The following is a 15,226-nucleotide window of genomic DNA, read 5'->3' on the forward strand; positions in this document are numbered from 1 at the left end:
CCCTATACAACCACAGTCCCCTGTGGTAAAAGGGTGCCTACTCTTGAGGCCCCCTGGATCTGCTGTTAAACAGGGGACTTAGGGCTGACCTTTGGCCTGGGAGAGCTCAAGATGGCCAGGTCCAGGGTCCTCACAGGTGGGTCCTCCAAGCCCCTCTCCCACTTTCCCTACCTTTTACTTGTAAACAAAGGGGGGAAAAAACATTCACAACTGTAAACAAAGTGTAAAAGTTCAAAGTTTTAAGTTGTAAACAAAGGTAAAAAAAATTTTTTTAAATCTCTACCTGTAAACAAAGCAACAAAAATTTAAAGTCCCAGTTCTGGACATCAGACAAAGTAACAAAAGTGAGAGCTTTGTGAACAGGGTCCTAACAGTCATGTTTCCCTTTTTAAGGGAATAAAGGAGGAGTGGAACTGAGTCGCTTCCTGCAGCCCGGTGCCAAGGGCCAGGGAGGGTCCTGTAAACTCAGAGGCAGTGGCACCTACATTCTGGGTCTTGAATTCCCTTGTTTCTGATCCCCTTGCTCACCCTCCCAACCTACCCTTCAGAGCAAATTTTAGCAGGGGGCAGAGTCAGGGAGTCAAATGGCACCACAGACAACTTTTGCTCACAGCAGGGGCAGGGGCAGGTGAACAACCCCTCCCCCACCCTCTGCAGGAATGTCGGACTAGAGGCCTGAGCCCCCATGGGAGCCAGGGAAGCCTTGCTCTGTAAACACGACATCTGCTGCTCCACCAGCACCCTACAGCATCAGTCCTAGGTCATAAGGCAGTAAGTGGCAAGGACTCCACATAATAAACACACATATCCACAGGGAGGGGAGGCATGAGCAAGCCCCCATGAGGAAGCCAGAGGACCCGTTTCCAAGACCAAACCCCAGCCCTAGAAGTTTGGCCTTTGGGGTGTTCAAGGAAAAACAAGGAACAATTTTGTACTTGGGCCCCTGGCAATATTCAGATCCACCTTGCAGGTAGGGGGAGGGTAGGAAAGGCTCTGTCCCACCTGTCTGACTCCACCCCAGTAAGAGCATATGGTTTGCTAGGGACCCACATGGGGCCAAACTCTGCCTCTCTTCCTCTGTCCCCCTCCCCCTCCCAGCCCAGCCTCGGACCTCTGGGAGACAGAAAAGCTGAAAAATAACATAAGCATATCTCTCTGGTTACAAAGGTACAAAACATATAAAAGTCCTCCCTTCAGTTTCCCCATCCCTGCATCTGTCACACGCATGCTCACAGATGCGCATGGAACCTCATAACCTCAGGGGGCAGAGCTGTGTAGGGTAGGGGGCAGAGGCTGCCTTGGGATCAGCCCCCAACTCTTGGAGTCTCTTCTGTCAGCCCAAATCCTCCATCGCCCTCAGCTGTTCCTCGTCTGCACCGCTGGCCCCTCAGGAGTGCCCCTCACTTCTGGGAACTCTGTGGAGTTGTGGGTAGAAACCAAAGGTGGACGCTGAGAGGACTCAGGTGGCTCTGGCCTCCCCCACCAGTCCTGGCCTGGTCCACCTCCCAACGCCCCTGCCATTACCCCTGCTTCTCAGCCCCAGACCCTCGTGCCCCCTCATGCCCACCCCATCCATTCTGCACCCCCAGACTCATCACAAGGCTCCTCCGCCACCTAGGTCTGTTCTCTAAGTGCTTCCAAAGCACCTACTATGTACAGATGCTATGTTAAGCACTTGACATTGTCTCATAACTCTCCACATTTGAGTTTGTTACTACAGACCCGTTTTACAGATGAGGAAACTGAGGCTCAGAGAGGCTTATACCCTTCCAAGGCCCACAGCTTATAAGGTGAGACATAGAACTTAAGACTCAGACCTGTGTGACTCCAGAGCCTGAACCCCTGCTCAGTCCCCAGCCCCTCTCACATACAGCCAGACCCCAAGGCTAGACCACAGGGGGACCCAGGTGAGGAGTCAGCTCCCTCTCATCTGCACCCCCAGCATCGCTCTGGAGCCTCAGGCCCCCAAACCCCTTTCTCCTCCCACCTTCCTTTGTCCTCTCCCAACATTGGGTTCTGCTCAGTTCTTTTGGTCCCTTCCCCACCCCGGGGGGCCCCTTCCCCCAAAGCCATCTCTTACCCTATAAGCTTGACCACCTATTTGTTCTCCTTCAAACTCACCTGTCCTTTTGGCTTTCAAGACCTGACGACTCTTGGTTCCTCCCACCCCACCACTCCTTCTCTGGCTCCTGTGCATGCAGCTACTTCCCAGGTCCATCTGCCGTCTCCTCCCCCACAGATGCCCACCGGCACCTGAGATGCGCCAGGTCCCAACTCAGCTCCCGTGAGCCCCACCCCACAGTGCCCACGGCAGGAAGACCTTCATATTGACTGAAGAAACCAATGAACGAATGATTTCCCCTCTACAAAGTTAGCTCTTCACCTGGCATATCCTGGCACAACCTCCAGTCCCTCCTTATCGCATACAACCTCCTAAGCCAAGCCTCCTCCCTCCCCTGCCCCTTGCACTCATCAGATTACCTCCACTTCTAGGCCTTGATCCCTGTCCTCTGCCTGCGCTAGCTCAAGCCCTTGGAAGGCACCTATCTATCCTTAGCCTGGGAGGTGCAGGGAAGGGTGGCTGGCCCCTGTCATTTGGCTGGCATGTCCCTGCTGGTCATACCCCCATTTCCTGCCAGATTTCTGTGCCCAGCCTGGGGTAGGCCACACCTGGCTGCCAACCCTCACTCTATTAACTGGCAGAACACGGAGCAGGGTACACAGGAGGTTGCCCTAAGCTGAGAAGGGTGTGAGCGAGTGGCAGCACGATGCTTACTCTGAGTCCGGTGACAGCTCTGAGATGCTGTGAGAGGTGGCAGAGCGTGGTGTGGAGGGCCCAAGCGCAGAGGCTGTGGCAGAAGGCGTGGCAGTGGTGTGGGGGCCCGAGGGTGTGCTTGAGGACTGCACAGAGGAGAGGGCCGAGGAGTTGAAGGACGCGAGGATAGAGGAGAGAATGTCCAGCTGCTCCGTGGAGGGGCCATGGCTGGGGCCCCTGGCTGGGTCCTCCCTAGCTCTGAGCAGCTGTGGGGGTGGCCCGAGAGCTTCTCGTGAGGGGTGCCGGCTAGGCGCCTGGTCCAGCCGCTCCCGAGAGTTCGAGCTCCTAGACAGGGAGTCCAGGGGCCGGGATGGCAAGAGAGGGTCTCTTGAGAGTTGCCGCTGAGGAGACAGGGGCAGAGGGGGGGGCTGTGGGTCAAGGTCCCGGGTGCGGCGGGGAGGGGGCAGCGTGCTCAACCACTCTCGAGGTGCCCCTAAGTCCAGCGCATCCCGTGACCCGAAGCGGCCAGCCACGGCGCCAGGGTAGTCCCGGGGTGGCTGCCTCCGTGGCAGGGTGCTGCCCCGATTTCTGGGCTCCAGGCGGCCTGGCACAGCGTCCACACGTTCTTGGGAACCTGGCCGGCTCAGGGGACGCAGAATAGGGGCAGGGGCCTCCTCTAGTCGCTCTCGGCTCAGTTGCCGCCGGAGGAGCAGGTCCAGCTGTTCTCGGGAAGAGTAGCGACTGGCTGGCTGTGAAAGGCTGCCTGTGCCCCCACCTGCATAGATGCGACCATAAGAGGCAGCTGGCACAGCACGGTGGCCCAAGGTGGCTGCACGGCACCAGGACAGCTCAGGGGCACCTCGGGTCTGTGGCACCAGTGGGTATTGCAGCCGGTTCTTCAGGATACCTAGAGCAGGAACAAAATGGGGGACAAGGTGTGTATGTGGGGAGGACAGGCAGGAATTCCCGCGCCTAGGCATGTGGCAGCCCCTGGGATCCCTGACTCAGGGTTGGGGGCAGGAACCCACTGGGGATGGGCAAAGGCAACCCTAGGGGTCCCAGAGAGGCAGCAAGACAGGGGTCAGAGTGGGGAGGCAGTGACGCTCTAGATCAGGTCATGGGCAGGCCCCGTGGTGCAGGGGTAGGGCAACCTCTCCCTCGGGTCAGAGGGGGCAGCCCTCAGGTCCTGGCAATGAGGCCTGGGTCAAAGGTGCAGGAATCCCCTGGGTTGGAGCAAGAGAAGTTCCCAGGGTCTCTGTGATACATAGGATGATGGCAGAAAGCTCAAGTTGGGGCAGGGACAACCTCTGGGGGACACTAGAAAGCAGGGTAAGGGGCAGAAACCTTTCAGATCAGAGCAGGGACTCTGGGATCTGGGAGGCAGCAGCTCCTGTATACTGGGGTTGGAGGAAGGGGAGGAATCCCTTGGATTGGGGCAGGAGTGGCCCCTGAGGTCCCTGTAGTGCCAGCCAGGGTATGGGAAGATAGGAACTCCCGGGTCAGGACAAGGAGACTATGAAGCAGGCTAGAGAAGCAGAAACCCCCTGATCAGAGGAAGAGGAGCTCTCAGTTTGGAACAGGAAGCTGAAATGCCCTGGATCAGGGTAGGTTACAGGAGCCTCTGGGTTGACCCCAGTGACTCATGACCCCTGTGGCCCAGACTCAGTGATGCCTGACCCTAATGACCCTTGAATCTCTGGCTGTTCCCAGTGAGCAGAAATGGGAAAAGGAGGGCATGTCCCCAGAGATCAGTGGAGCCACCAGGGAGGGGTTCCTGATAAGCCCCCTTGCCTTAACTGGGGGTGGATGGAGACTGGAAATGGAGGAACCTGATGGCTCCAGGGGTCAGGGCATGGGCAGCCCTCAGGGTTCCCGCAGTGCAGGCCAAGAGTCAATTTCATACCTTTCCTCTGGCGCTGGGCCCGGCCCAGCGAGGTTTCATCCCCACTGGTCAGGGCCAAGTCTGGCTGATTGTTGTTGGCTGCGTCCTTGCTGGTGTCCAGCCCCAGGCGCCTTTCAGAGCCCCAAGTCTGCAGAGCACAGGGGGCTGCCTCGCACTCCCCCAGGGCTGGCCAGTAGGACAAGAGGTCATTGCCATCCACATCTGTGGAGCCAGGGTAGGTTACAGGAGCCTCTGGGTTGACCCCAGTGACTCATGACCCCTGTGAACCAGACTCAGCGATGTCTGACCCTAATGAACCCTGAAGCCCTGGGTGTTCCCAGTGAGCAGAGGTCAGAATAGGAGGGCATATCCCGAGAGATCAGTGGAACCACCCAGGGAGGGGGTTCCTGATTAGCCCCCTCGCCTTAACTGGGGGCGAATGGAGACTAAAAATGGAGGAACCTAATGGCTCAGGGCTCAGGAAGGCCCAGCTGGACCCAAACCTGCAGGGAAGACGGGGCTGGAGGGATGACTTGCCACTCCATAACATCCCTGAACTCGCATTACTCTGTACCAGGCCATTCCTGGGACTCGCAAGCACTGCCGGGAGGCTGGGTAGGAAGATGTGCATGGGAATCCCTATCATGACCCCAGAGGTTCCCAATGGGCCAGTCCCAGGCATCCTTAAGGGATAGCAGGGTCCGTGCATCACACCTAAGCAGGAAATGGGGTGTCCCTTGTTCACCCATGAGGTCAGAGGTCTCCCATCACCTTTGGGGTGGGTAAGGAGCCTCTCACTTTGGGCTGCCCGGCGGAGTGGACGCTGGAAACGCCCCCGTGTCCGGCCATTGTCCTCGCTTTCTGAAGATGGGATGGACAGACTCCTCTCCTCCTCCAAGGACAAGTCACTGTCAGAGTCGGAGTCTGCACCTGGAGTTGGGAAAGTCAGAAGGAGGGTAAACTTGGGGAGGCAAGGGACTTGGGGGTAAGGGAAGAACCTGAAGTTGAGGGTCTTGAGGTGGGTACAGCAAGGGGGCTGGGGCTGGGGACCTGGGAAGAGCTTGGGGTAGAGGTGGGAACAGAAGGGCCGGGACTTATCCCACGTGGGCCAGCAGGAGTGGATTGAGAGAACCTGGTCTTGGTGGGTAGGTGCCCTCCTGAGGCAGTGACCTGGGGGAGCTTTTCCCACTCCAGTCAGCCACTGCTCCCAGTTTGGGGCAGAAGAAAAGGGGATCGATCAGGGAGAGATCCTCTGCCTCCCTCCTCCCCGACCCAGGCCCCCAACTCCACCAGCATCTCGATGAAACATGGCAACATCCAGGTCAGTGGGGCCAGCGTGAGCCTGGAGGCTGTGGTCAATGTGGTCAGCAGCTGAGCCATGTCGAACCAGAACATTGTCCCTGGAAAGGCAGGAGGCCTCATCAAAAAGGGTGCTTTGGAGGCTGGAGTATCTGAGTGCACAGCCAGCTGCAGGTGGAATGGCTCTGAGGGCATCCCTGGGTGTGCGGCAGGAGGCGTCTGGGGCAGAGGCAGCAGCAGGGCCCCTGATGGCCCAGATGGGTGAAGCCGCCCACCCCAGGACCTGGTAAGACCAACCCTTGGTAACATGGGGCTAGATGAGAAGGCCCCTCTACTCACCTGAGGTAGCTGCGGCCCCGCTGGCTGTCCTGGTCCTGGGTCCGGCCGGAGCGGGCACTGCTCACTGAGGAGACAGTGGAGGCGCCGAGAGTGATGCGGATGAGGCCACTCTCCTCAAAGAGGGCTGTGTTGTTGTAGGCCCCTGGTCCCTGCTGGAGGCAGGGGTAAGAATGTGAGCCAGCCCTGTAGGAGCCTCGAACCCTGACCTCCCCAGGCCCCCCAGCCCTGACACCCCCTCACCGTCCCAGGCGTGGGCCTAGCCTCCTCGGGTGCTGCCTTCCTGCTTAGGCAGGCTGGTGTCCAGGCAGCCCGGGCATCTGCATTCAGGACACAGAAAAGCAGCAGCACTGCCAGGCCCTGTGGGTCAGCAAAGGTCAGTGTGGGATTAGCAAAGGGCAGAGAGAGATTAAAGTCAGAGAAGATGGAAGTGGGGTCAGCAGGGGCCAGTCACTGCAGGTTGGTATGAAGCAGTAAGGAGCCCAGGGGGACTCAGTAAAAGGGTCAGGCAAGGTCAGCAGGAGCAGAGGCCAGAGTGGCATTAGAGACTGGATCAGTAAAGGTCACTGTGGATCAGCAGGGGGCTAGGAACTTCAGTGTTGGTGAAGGTCAATCCAGGATCAGCACCCAGTCCGGGGTCAGAATCTAGCTAAGAGTCAGCTCCAGGCCTGGGGTCAGCAGCCGGGGCCAGTGTCTGGCCTGGGCTAGCACTTGGCCTGACAACAGTCATTCAGTAAGAGTCAGCCGCAGGCCAGGGTCAGTGCCCTGCCTAGGCTTGGGCCAAGCCTGTTGCAGGTCCACTGGGGTGGGGGAAGGGCACCAGGGTTACCTGGAGGCCACAGAGGCCGGCGTGGAGGTAGTGGAAGGCCAGGATGCTGTGGTTGACTGCCAGGAGGCCAAAGAGCCAGGAGGCACTGATCAGCAGAAGGAGCAGAAAGGAGCTGCGAAGGGTCCTGCCATGGGGACATGGGAGGACACAGGAGGACATGAAAGGCTCATATAGGGCTCATACAGGGGACATGGAAGAGAAGGAACCCACACAGAAATATGGGGGTCTCTGGAGGACACTGGGGAGATGGGAGGTCATGCAAAGAACCAAGAGAGCACTCAGGGAGCCATAAGGGGACATGGGGAAAATACACATGAGTGTGGGGCCATGAGGGAAAGCATGGAAGATAGGAGGGCACACGTGGGGCAGGGGGCAGAGTGAGACACCCAGGCCAGGGAGACTCTGGGGAGACCCAGGGGACAAGGAGAGACAGCATGGTGGAAGCACATGCAGGCCAGAGTATGGCGAGGTGCCAGGGCAGGACTGCAGGTGTGACCTCATCCCTTCATTAGAACTTGGAGCCAAACCTGCACCAGGGATGCTCTCGGGACCCCAGACTGCACTTAGGAGGGGCCTGGCATCCTGAGAATCCCCCTTTCCCCCAGCCAGCCAACTCACAGTGCAGAGGTCTTCTTGGCCTCCCTCTGCCCTGTGGAGCAGGATGTGCGGGCGGCGAGGAGAAACATGGTCCCGTTCATCTGGACCCACAGCCACACGTGTGGGGCCGGGCAGAGGGAGAGAGAGAGAGAGAGAGAGAGACAATGAGAGACAGAGAGAAGAAAGGACAGAGAGAGACCAAGACTCACAGAAAAAGGGGCAGAACCAGTGAGAAATTCTTACACACATGCACACAAAAGTACAGAGATCAGAAACAAAAGACAGAGGTGCTTAGAATCACAGAAAAAGTTGGAGATGGGAACCATACAGGGACTGAGAGATGGGGAAGGACAGAGACAGAGGCAGAGGCAGGAGAGTCTGTGACCCCACAGCCCCATCTCCGTGCCAGTTGAGTGAGGAGTGGTCACTCTGTGACCAGAGAACAGAAATGGAGGGCCAAGCCCAGGAAGCCTGTAGACCACACGTGCTGTAAGCCCCTCACCTGCCCCCAGGAGGGAAGCACAGAAGTGGGCACCAAGTACAGGGCACTCACCACTATGACCAGGACGACAGGGCCAGCAAAGCTCCAGATGAGGGGTTCATGGACTGAGATCCAGCAGAAGTCAGGGTTCCCATAGCCCTCAGGGTCCAGGCCAACAGCAAGGCCTTGGGGACAATGGGTAGAACTGAGAGGTGTGTTCTAGAGCTGCTGACCCTCCCACATGCGGGAAGAAGGTGGGTGAGGGCGGAGCAGGTTCCTCCAGTAAGAGGGGATGCGGGGGGTTGAGGTTGGAGGTCACGATTGGGATTGGGGGTAGGGTCAGGGGTCAGGCAATGTGATGGCTAGAGGTCAGGGGTCACAGCCCTGAATGGGCGAGTGGGCAGGGCCCTCACCCAGCAGCACAGCAGGGACGCCCCAGCCCAGGGCATGGTAGAAGCGCATGGCACCGCGGTCCACGTTGCGTGGCTCAACCTGCATGCGGTAGAGGTGCAGCCCCTGCACGAGGAGCCACGCAAAGGTGCTGAGGAAGAAGTAGTGCAGGAGGATGGCGACCGCAGTGCACACCAGCTGAGGGCAGGGCAGGGGGGTGTCAGGACCGCTCCTGCCTCGCCCCACCTCTGACCCCCCCACCAAGAATCCACTTCCCACTTTGACCTCTAAACCACAGCATCTTACTGGGGCATGTTGCCCCAAACCCTGGCCTCAATCTGAGCATCCCTGACCTCTGACCCCGAGCTTTGGCCCCAGGCCTCCTGGGTGAGGTGGGGTCATCAGGACACAGCTCCCTCGGCCCTGAACCTGCACCTGGTTGTGAGTCCTGTGAATCCCCAGCAGGAAGAGGAGCTCTGCTACCCCCAGGGCGGCTGCCACGTTGGCATGGATCCCACGCACATTGGACTTGAGGCTGCGTAGACTCAGCAGAATGGTGGCGGTCAGCACCAGTGCAGCCACGGACACGGCCACGACCACGTGGGTGAACACAGCCAGCAGCTCCAGGTCACCCTCCAGCCGCTGTGGAGACAGGGATGGTCGCTGGGGTGTTGGGCAGAATCCCCGTCCCTTTGACCCCGCCTTTCTTCAGAACACTTAACACAGCCCCACCTCACGGGGGGAGGCATCCATGAGGACCCCAAAGGTGCCCGTCCGGCTGCAGCGACACCGTGCGTGGGACCCGTTCCTGTGCACCAGCTCGCAGTCCCGTGCTGTCCACATACCATGCCGGTCCGCCCTGCAGCCACAGGGCAGTTAGACCTACCACCCCATCCCAGGAGTGCCCCTTGGTCAGGTGGAGGTTGGTGAGGGGTTGTGGGAAGGGCTGTGGGGCAGGCTGGGATTATCAGTTGGCCTCCTGGGAGCTAACAGGGGGACCAGGGGTTTCCAGAATGGGAGTCCTCACAGGCCAGGTGGGTCCCACTGCACGCAGATCGCCTTGCTCCGATTCGCCGTCTGTAGCAGTCGGAACTCAAGGCTGATTGGGGACTCCAGGACACCCCGTAGGAAGTTGTGTCCATGGAATACAGCCACGCTGACCACCGGAGAGTTCATAACGGGGTTCTGGGGCAGCCTGAGGAGACACCCGATCTGGGCTTGGCCACTGCTGACCTCTCCGAGCTCTGCCTGCCTACCTCACCCTGTCTTTATGCCACTTGCCATGGCTGACCCATGGTGTGGGATGTCCCCAGAGTGGATGCTCCTTCTGAGATTCCTCTCTGCTGGGCTACTCTGGGGCTTCACACTCACTGCCCAGGCTGCAGTCTGAGGCCTGAGCAGCTCCAGAGGATCTGCGACCGTCTGCTCTCATTGCCCTCCCGCCTGCCCCATCTGATCTCCATCAGTCAGCCTGTCTTTGCCCGTCTCAATCAGCCACATGGCCTGTCTGTTCCTGGCTCATGTACCCCTCCTGTGTGTGACTGCCCCCATCTGTGACTCTGTGTCTATCAGCCTGCAGCTCTACACCTCTGCACAATGCCAGAGAGCATGATTCACATGGAACCCAGCATGGAGCTGTGCACAGGAACATCTCTGTATGTCTGTGAACCTGCTCATCTGCCACCAAAGAAGGGAGTGGCAGGCTGAGTCGAAGCTCGTAGGAAGCTCAGGGGTGAGGGGCCTGGGTACCTGGCACCTCTGCGCTCAGCCTGGAACTGGGCAGGGAGCAGCCCCCCCAAAGTGCGGTAGACGAGGAGAATGACAATGGAGATCCCAGGCTCTGGCTCTGGGGGTGTTGGTGGGGGGAGCACACTTGAGGCGGTGGAGTTTTCCATGCTGCTGGTTGTGGGCAGAACTGCCAGGAAAGGGGGAGGAGCCACTGTCAGTGACCTCCAACCCCAAGCACCCACAAACCCAGCTCTGAACCCAGCCCAGCATCAAGCACAAGGATCTTTTCCCGGCAGGTCCAGAACTGTGGGATGGAGGAGCAGGAGCCCGTGAGGGGAATATTCAAGGATTGGGAAGGGTCATGTGTGGAGAGGAGGAGGAGGTCAGACATGGGGGAGGTCTGGCAAAGGGGAAATTGGCAGAAGGGCAACATGAGGTCTGGCTTAGGGGGGACAGGGAGAAAGGACCTGGTCCAGGGGTTCCCCAAGGGTTCTCACCTTCAGATGGGGATGGCCGAGGGGACTGGGAAGGCAGTAGCACATGGGTATGAGGATCCCAGGCATCCTGGCCTCGAAAGAGGTTGCTGTGGTAACGGGGGTACCGACGGGCCCCCCGGGTTGAACTGGGGTGCTCCATGCGGTCAATGCTGAGCACTGCCCAGTAGGAAGAAAGAGGAGGCCTATCAAGATCTTATTCCCCATGCTGAGGGTCCCACTCCCTCCAGCACCCAAGTCCCACAATCCACATTTTCCTTGCTACCAGCAGAGCCTGTCCCTGTAAAATGCTGAGGGTGGTGGCACAGCCTCCTGCCATGAATGTTGGCATCAATAGCTCCAGCCCCTCAGACTTCTAGGTCCCTGCCTTTTCATGGTCCCCTGCCATGCCCCGCCCCACCCCACCCACCACGCACTGATATTGGGTGTCACCAGCCCCACAGGATTCAGGTATGTGAGTTCCATATTCCTTGCAAGCGTGGCCGCATACTCCTCTAGATGCCGCATCAGCCCTGCGCTTCCTGGGGAGCCCCCAGGGGCCCGCTGCCCCAGCGCCGCCCACAGGTCCCCAGTCTCTGGTGCAAGCAGTGCAGAGCCGGCCCACAGCAGATTCTAGAAGGACGGAGATGGAGGTGGGCTCAGCCAGGTAGTGAGGATGTATGAGGGGACAGGACAGGCATGAGGGGTCTGGCCAGGTGCTCAAAAGGGCCCCAACAGGCAAGGGAGGTGGAGCGGGAGAGGACAAGGGAAGAGGAACAGCCTGGGACCTTCACTTCCCCGGAGGACAGGAGGGGCCTGAGCTGGCAATCCAGGACTAGGGGCCTGGGGAGCCAGGGGCACAGAGCTGGGGGTCCAGGGCCAGGGGACTGGGAACATAGGGCATAGCCCCACCTCATTGAAGTGGGCATCCTGTGTGGCTGTCAGCCCGAAGCCCTGTTGATGGCTCTCAAAGGCCAGCAGATGGGCCAGCAGACGAGCAGTGACACGGACATCTTGGCTGAAGTAGTGGTCAGTGTGGCCAGTCACCTCCCGCAGCTGCTGTGCCAGCTTCTTGGCCTCCACGGTGTCCAGTGCTGTCTTGTTCAGCTCTAGGCCATCCAGCTGCCAGGATAAGGATGAGGGTAGTTGTTCTGTGATCACTTAGGCCTTTCTCAAAAGCCTCCTAGGGAGGAGGGGTTGCCAATTCAAAGCACAACTGGAAAAGGCCCAGGAGGTCAATGGCTGGGGTATGATATCTGAGACCTGCCACAGGCCTGGGGTGGCTGAGGCCAGGATCGGAGCCAGAGAAGATCTTGGATGCAGGGCAAGGTCTGGGCAGAGTCTCACCAGCAGACTAAGCTCTCGAAAAGCAGGGGAGGTACAGTTGAAGAGGTCGGGCTCCAGCCAACCCTGGTCCTCGTCACATAGCCGCACGGCAGCACCTGGGAGCAGGAAAGCCCTGGTCAGGCCTGGGTGTGGATCCCTTTGCTAAGGGGGTGACCACAGCACCCTCTCCTATCCCAGGGGGGCATCTATGGCTGGACCCCTGGACATAGCAGCCCAAACCCAGGTGAGCCCCAGCACTTGTCAGTCAATTCCTGAGGGGTCTGTGGGCCATTCTCAACCACCAGCTACATAAAGGAAAGCAACAGGGTGGGGCTGCAGACACGCTCACACTCAAACACATTCACGCATGGGCTGGGACAGGCTCATAAACACACCCCCCCAATGCTCACAGCTGCACGCACACAGACACATGGACCAGGACAAGCACAGACACGCAATGGTCACATACACACATAGATATGCCAACACAGATGGGGTATTCCAGGAATATCCTGTGATCAAAGTGAGGTGGGAAGGTTCACACAGTTTTAACTGCCTCAGTGGTGACTTTGCTGTCATCTCTCTCCCTTGTTTATTGGGATGGAGATAGAATGAGAATTGACTTGGTCCTTAAAGAAGCTTGTAGCCACCAACAAGAGGGTCCCTAACTTAAACACAGAATCCCCGTCGTTCCGAGACAGACTTTCAGATGCGTGCGCAGGCACAGAAAGACACACGAGCATGCATACACAGGCGGTCTCTGTCCAGCCACTGCAGAGACCTCAAGCAGCAGGGAGTATTCGGAGAGGCCTCAGGCAGCAAGGAGGAATTGTAGGGTCCTCCGAGGGGAGGGATCTTTCATGACCTCAGGCAGTAGGGAGAGGCCTACAAGGACCTCAGGAAGTAGTGATAGTCCTGTGGGGACCTCAGGAACTGAGAAGGGGTTTGCAAGGATCTTAGGAAGTTGGGAAGTATCTGCAGGGTCCCCAGGCAATAGGGAGCAGTCCCTGAGGAACTCAAGCATCAAGGAAGGGCTTTCAGGGGTCCTCAGACAGTAGGAAGGGGCCTCGGGGACTTCAGGCACTTAGGAGTAGATTTTAGAGACCTCAGGCAGCAGGGAAGGGTCTGCAGGGATCTCAGGCAGTGGGAGGGATCTGCAAAAGCTCTGGCAGTGGGAGGGGGCAGCGCACCTGAGCAAACACGTACCCCTTACCTGCACCCCGCAATCCTGCCCAGAAGCCAAGAGAAACAGATGGAGGCTCAATGAGGGTTTAGGGAGGGACCCAGAGCCCCTGAGAGGTAGTGAGGGGCCCACATGGACTCCCACCCCATTCCCACCTCTTTGCAGGAGGAAGACCACCCAACTCAGGAAAAAAGATGGCTCTAACAGTCAGAGAAAAGGCCCATTCCTACCTTCAGCAAAGCCCCTGGCCCCCACATACTCACCCAGGGCCCCCCGGGGACAGGGCACTGTGGCCAAGACGCCAAACTTGGTCTGGGGCCACCACACACCAGATCTCAGGGACTTGGGGCAGGCATCATAGAGCACTAGGGAGAGAGGAGGTGCTGAGGCAGGCAGCCAGAGTCTGAGACAAGTGGCAGCCACACCTACTGCCCCTCCACTGCCCACTCCAGGCCCACTGTCCACCACTCCTGCTGGCTTCTCAGGAGCTGGCCCGTCAGATTCTGTGACAGGTCAGCAAAGTACCTGGGGCAAACATGGGGATCCCTTCTTCCTCAGAAGCTTCCAGAGTTCCTACCCAAGGAGCCACATATGCTGCTAATACTTGGTGGAAGCATGCTGGAACCAGCCTTCTATGGGTGGAGCCTACTTACCCCGGCAGCCACTGGCTGTCACCTCTGCGAAGGGACTGTCACAGCTGTTGCACTGGCGGCCAAGTGCTCCTGGGCGACAGGGGCACTGCCCACTGTGGGGTGCACATGAGCGAGAGGTGGAGCCCACAGGGTAGCAGTCACACGGGAGGCATGAGTCACTGCCCCGTGGTCGGTAGTGGAACTCCTGTTTGAGGATGGGTCAGGGCCTGAAGTCAGAGGTCAGGGCTTGGGGAACGATCAAGGGCAAACAGTAAAGAGAATAGTGCTCAAAGGCCAGGAGGAAGACAGGGCCACAGATGAAGGCAAGGGAGGGGTTGGGGTCAAGGATGAGAGATGGAAAGTAGGTCAAAGGACATAGGTAAGAGGTTAAGCTCTAAGTCAGGCGACAGAGGTCAACAAGCTAGACAAGAATCACAGATCATGTCCAAGGAAGGGTTAAAAGGTCAGGGGCCAGGCACACCTTGCAGTGACACTGCCCATTTGTCTTGTTGCAGTTGGGGTCAAAGCCCTTGTGAACATCACAGTTGCAAGGGCCACAGGTTGGGCTCCCCCACCAGCCCCGTGGGCACTGCTGGTCCATCCTGGGGGTGAATAACCAGGAGAGATGCTTCCATGATATCTCAGTGACTCTCCCTGTCCCCACCAGGTCTCTCTATCAGCTCAGCCCCGAGCCTCTCACCTGTGCTCACAGTGGTGTCCAAAATAGCCACTTGCACAGTCACAGGTATAGCCATGGGGGGCTCCTGGAAGGTGCCGGCATGACCCCTGGTTCTGACAGGGGTTCAAGAGGCAGGCATCCACACAGCCTGGGCCGTAGTAACCTGCAGATTGGATTAGGAAGTTCAGAACACTGGTCACAGAGCATGGTAGGCAATAGGCATCTGTCCTTCTCCGTCCCTCCCTCCTGCAGGCCATCTAGATCCCCCATCTTTGTCATGGGCCCCTGGCTCCTACCCAGATCACCCTTCCCCCAACCCTCTCAAGGCCCACCTGGCCGGCAGGTGCAAGAAAAGGTCTGCCAAAGGTCTCGGCAGTCGGCGTGGGGTGGGCAGGGCCCAGAGGCACAGGCGTTGGTCACAACACAGCCAGGTTCCACATTCACTCGGTGGCTGGGGGGTAGCAGGGCCGGGGACCCCGAGGGTGTGGAGCCAAGCCACACCCCCTATGGACACAGCCAGCAAGGGGTGAGACCCATGTCAAGGCACAAGTCCTGCAGAGCCAGCCACCCGGTATGATAACCTCCGACATGCAATCTCCCCAAGATCCCCAAAAACACTCAGGCCCCCCATAATAT

At 58.6% G+C, this 15,226-nt stretch overlaps 1 protein-coding gene across 1 annotated transcript in view; it reads right to left on the bottom strand.

The window, feature by feature from the left end:
* The window catches only part of CELSR3 (cadherin EGF LAG seven-pass G-type receptor 3), a 37,288-nt gene that overhangs the window by 11,188 nt on the left and 10,874 nt on the right, over positions 1-15,226 (bottom strand). Inside the window, 25 exon segments of the mRNA XM_076007459.1 lie at positions 90-96; positions 2,777-3,662; positions 4,659-4,859; positions 5,409-5,567; positions 5,928-6,037; positions 6,276-6,427; positions 6,516-6,632; positions 7,102-7,225; positions 7,720-7,799; positions 8,252-8,364; positions 8,593-8,767; positions 8,923-8,964; positions 8,966-9,211; positions 9,302-9,428; positions 9,597-9,764; positions 10,319-10,484; positions 10,795-10,950; positions 11,208-11,403; positions 11,683-11,892; positions 12,118-12,212; positions 13,543-13,644; positions 13,933-14,116; positions 14,393-14,513; positions 14,612-14,753; positions 14,923-15,094. Of these exon segments, the coding sequence (XP_075863574.1) occupies positions 90-96; positions 2,777-3,662; positions 4,659-4,859; positions 5,409-5,567; positions 5,928-6,037; positions 6,276-6,427; positions 6,516-6,632; positions 7,102-7,225; positions 7,720-7,799; positions 8,252-8,364; positions 8,593-8,767; positions 8,923-8,964; positions 8,966-9,211; positions 9,302-9,428; positions 9,597-9,764; positions 10,319-10,484; positions 10,795-10,950; positions 11,208-11,403; positions 11,683-11,892; positions 12,118-12,212; positions 13,543-13,644; positions 13,933-14,116; positions 14,393-14,513; positions 14,612-14,753; positions 14,923-15,094 (4,251 nt within the window).

Source organism: Microcebus murinus, chromosome 1 (assembly GCF_040939455.1).
Source record: "Microcebus murinus isolate Inina chromosome 1, M.murinus_Inina_mat1.0, whole genome shotgun sequence".
Classification (NCBI taxonomy): domain Eukaryota; kingdom Metazoa; phylum Chordata; class Mammalia; order Primates; family Cheirogaleidae; genus Microcebus; species Microcebus murinus.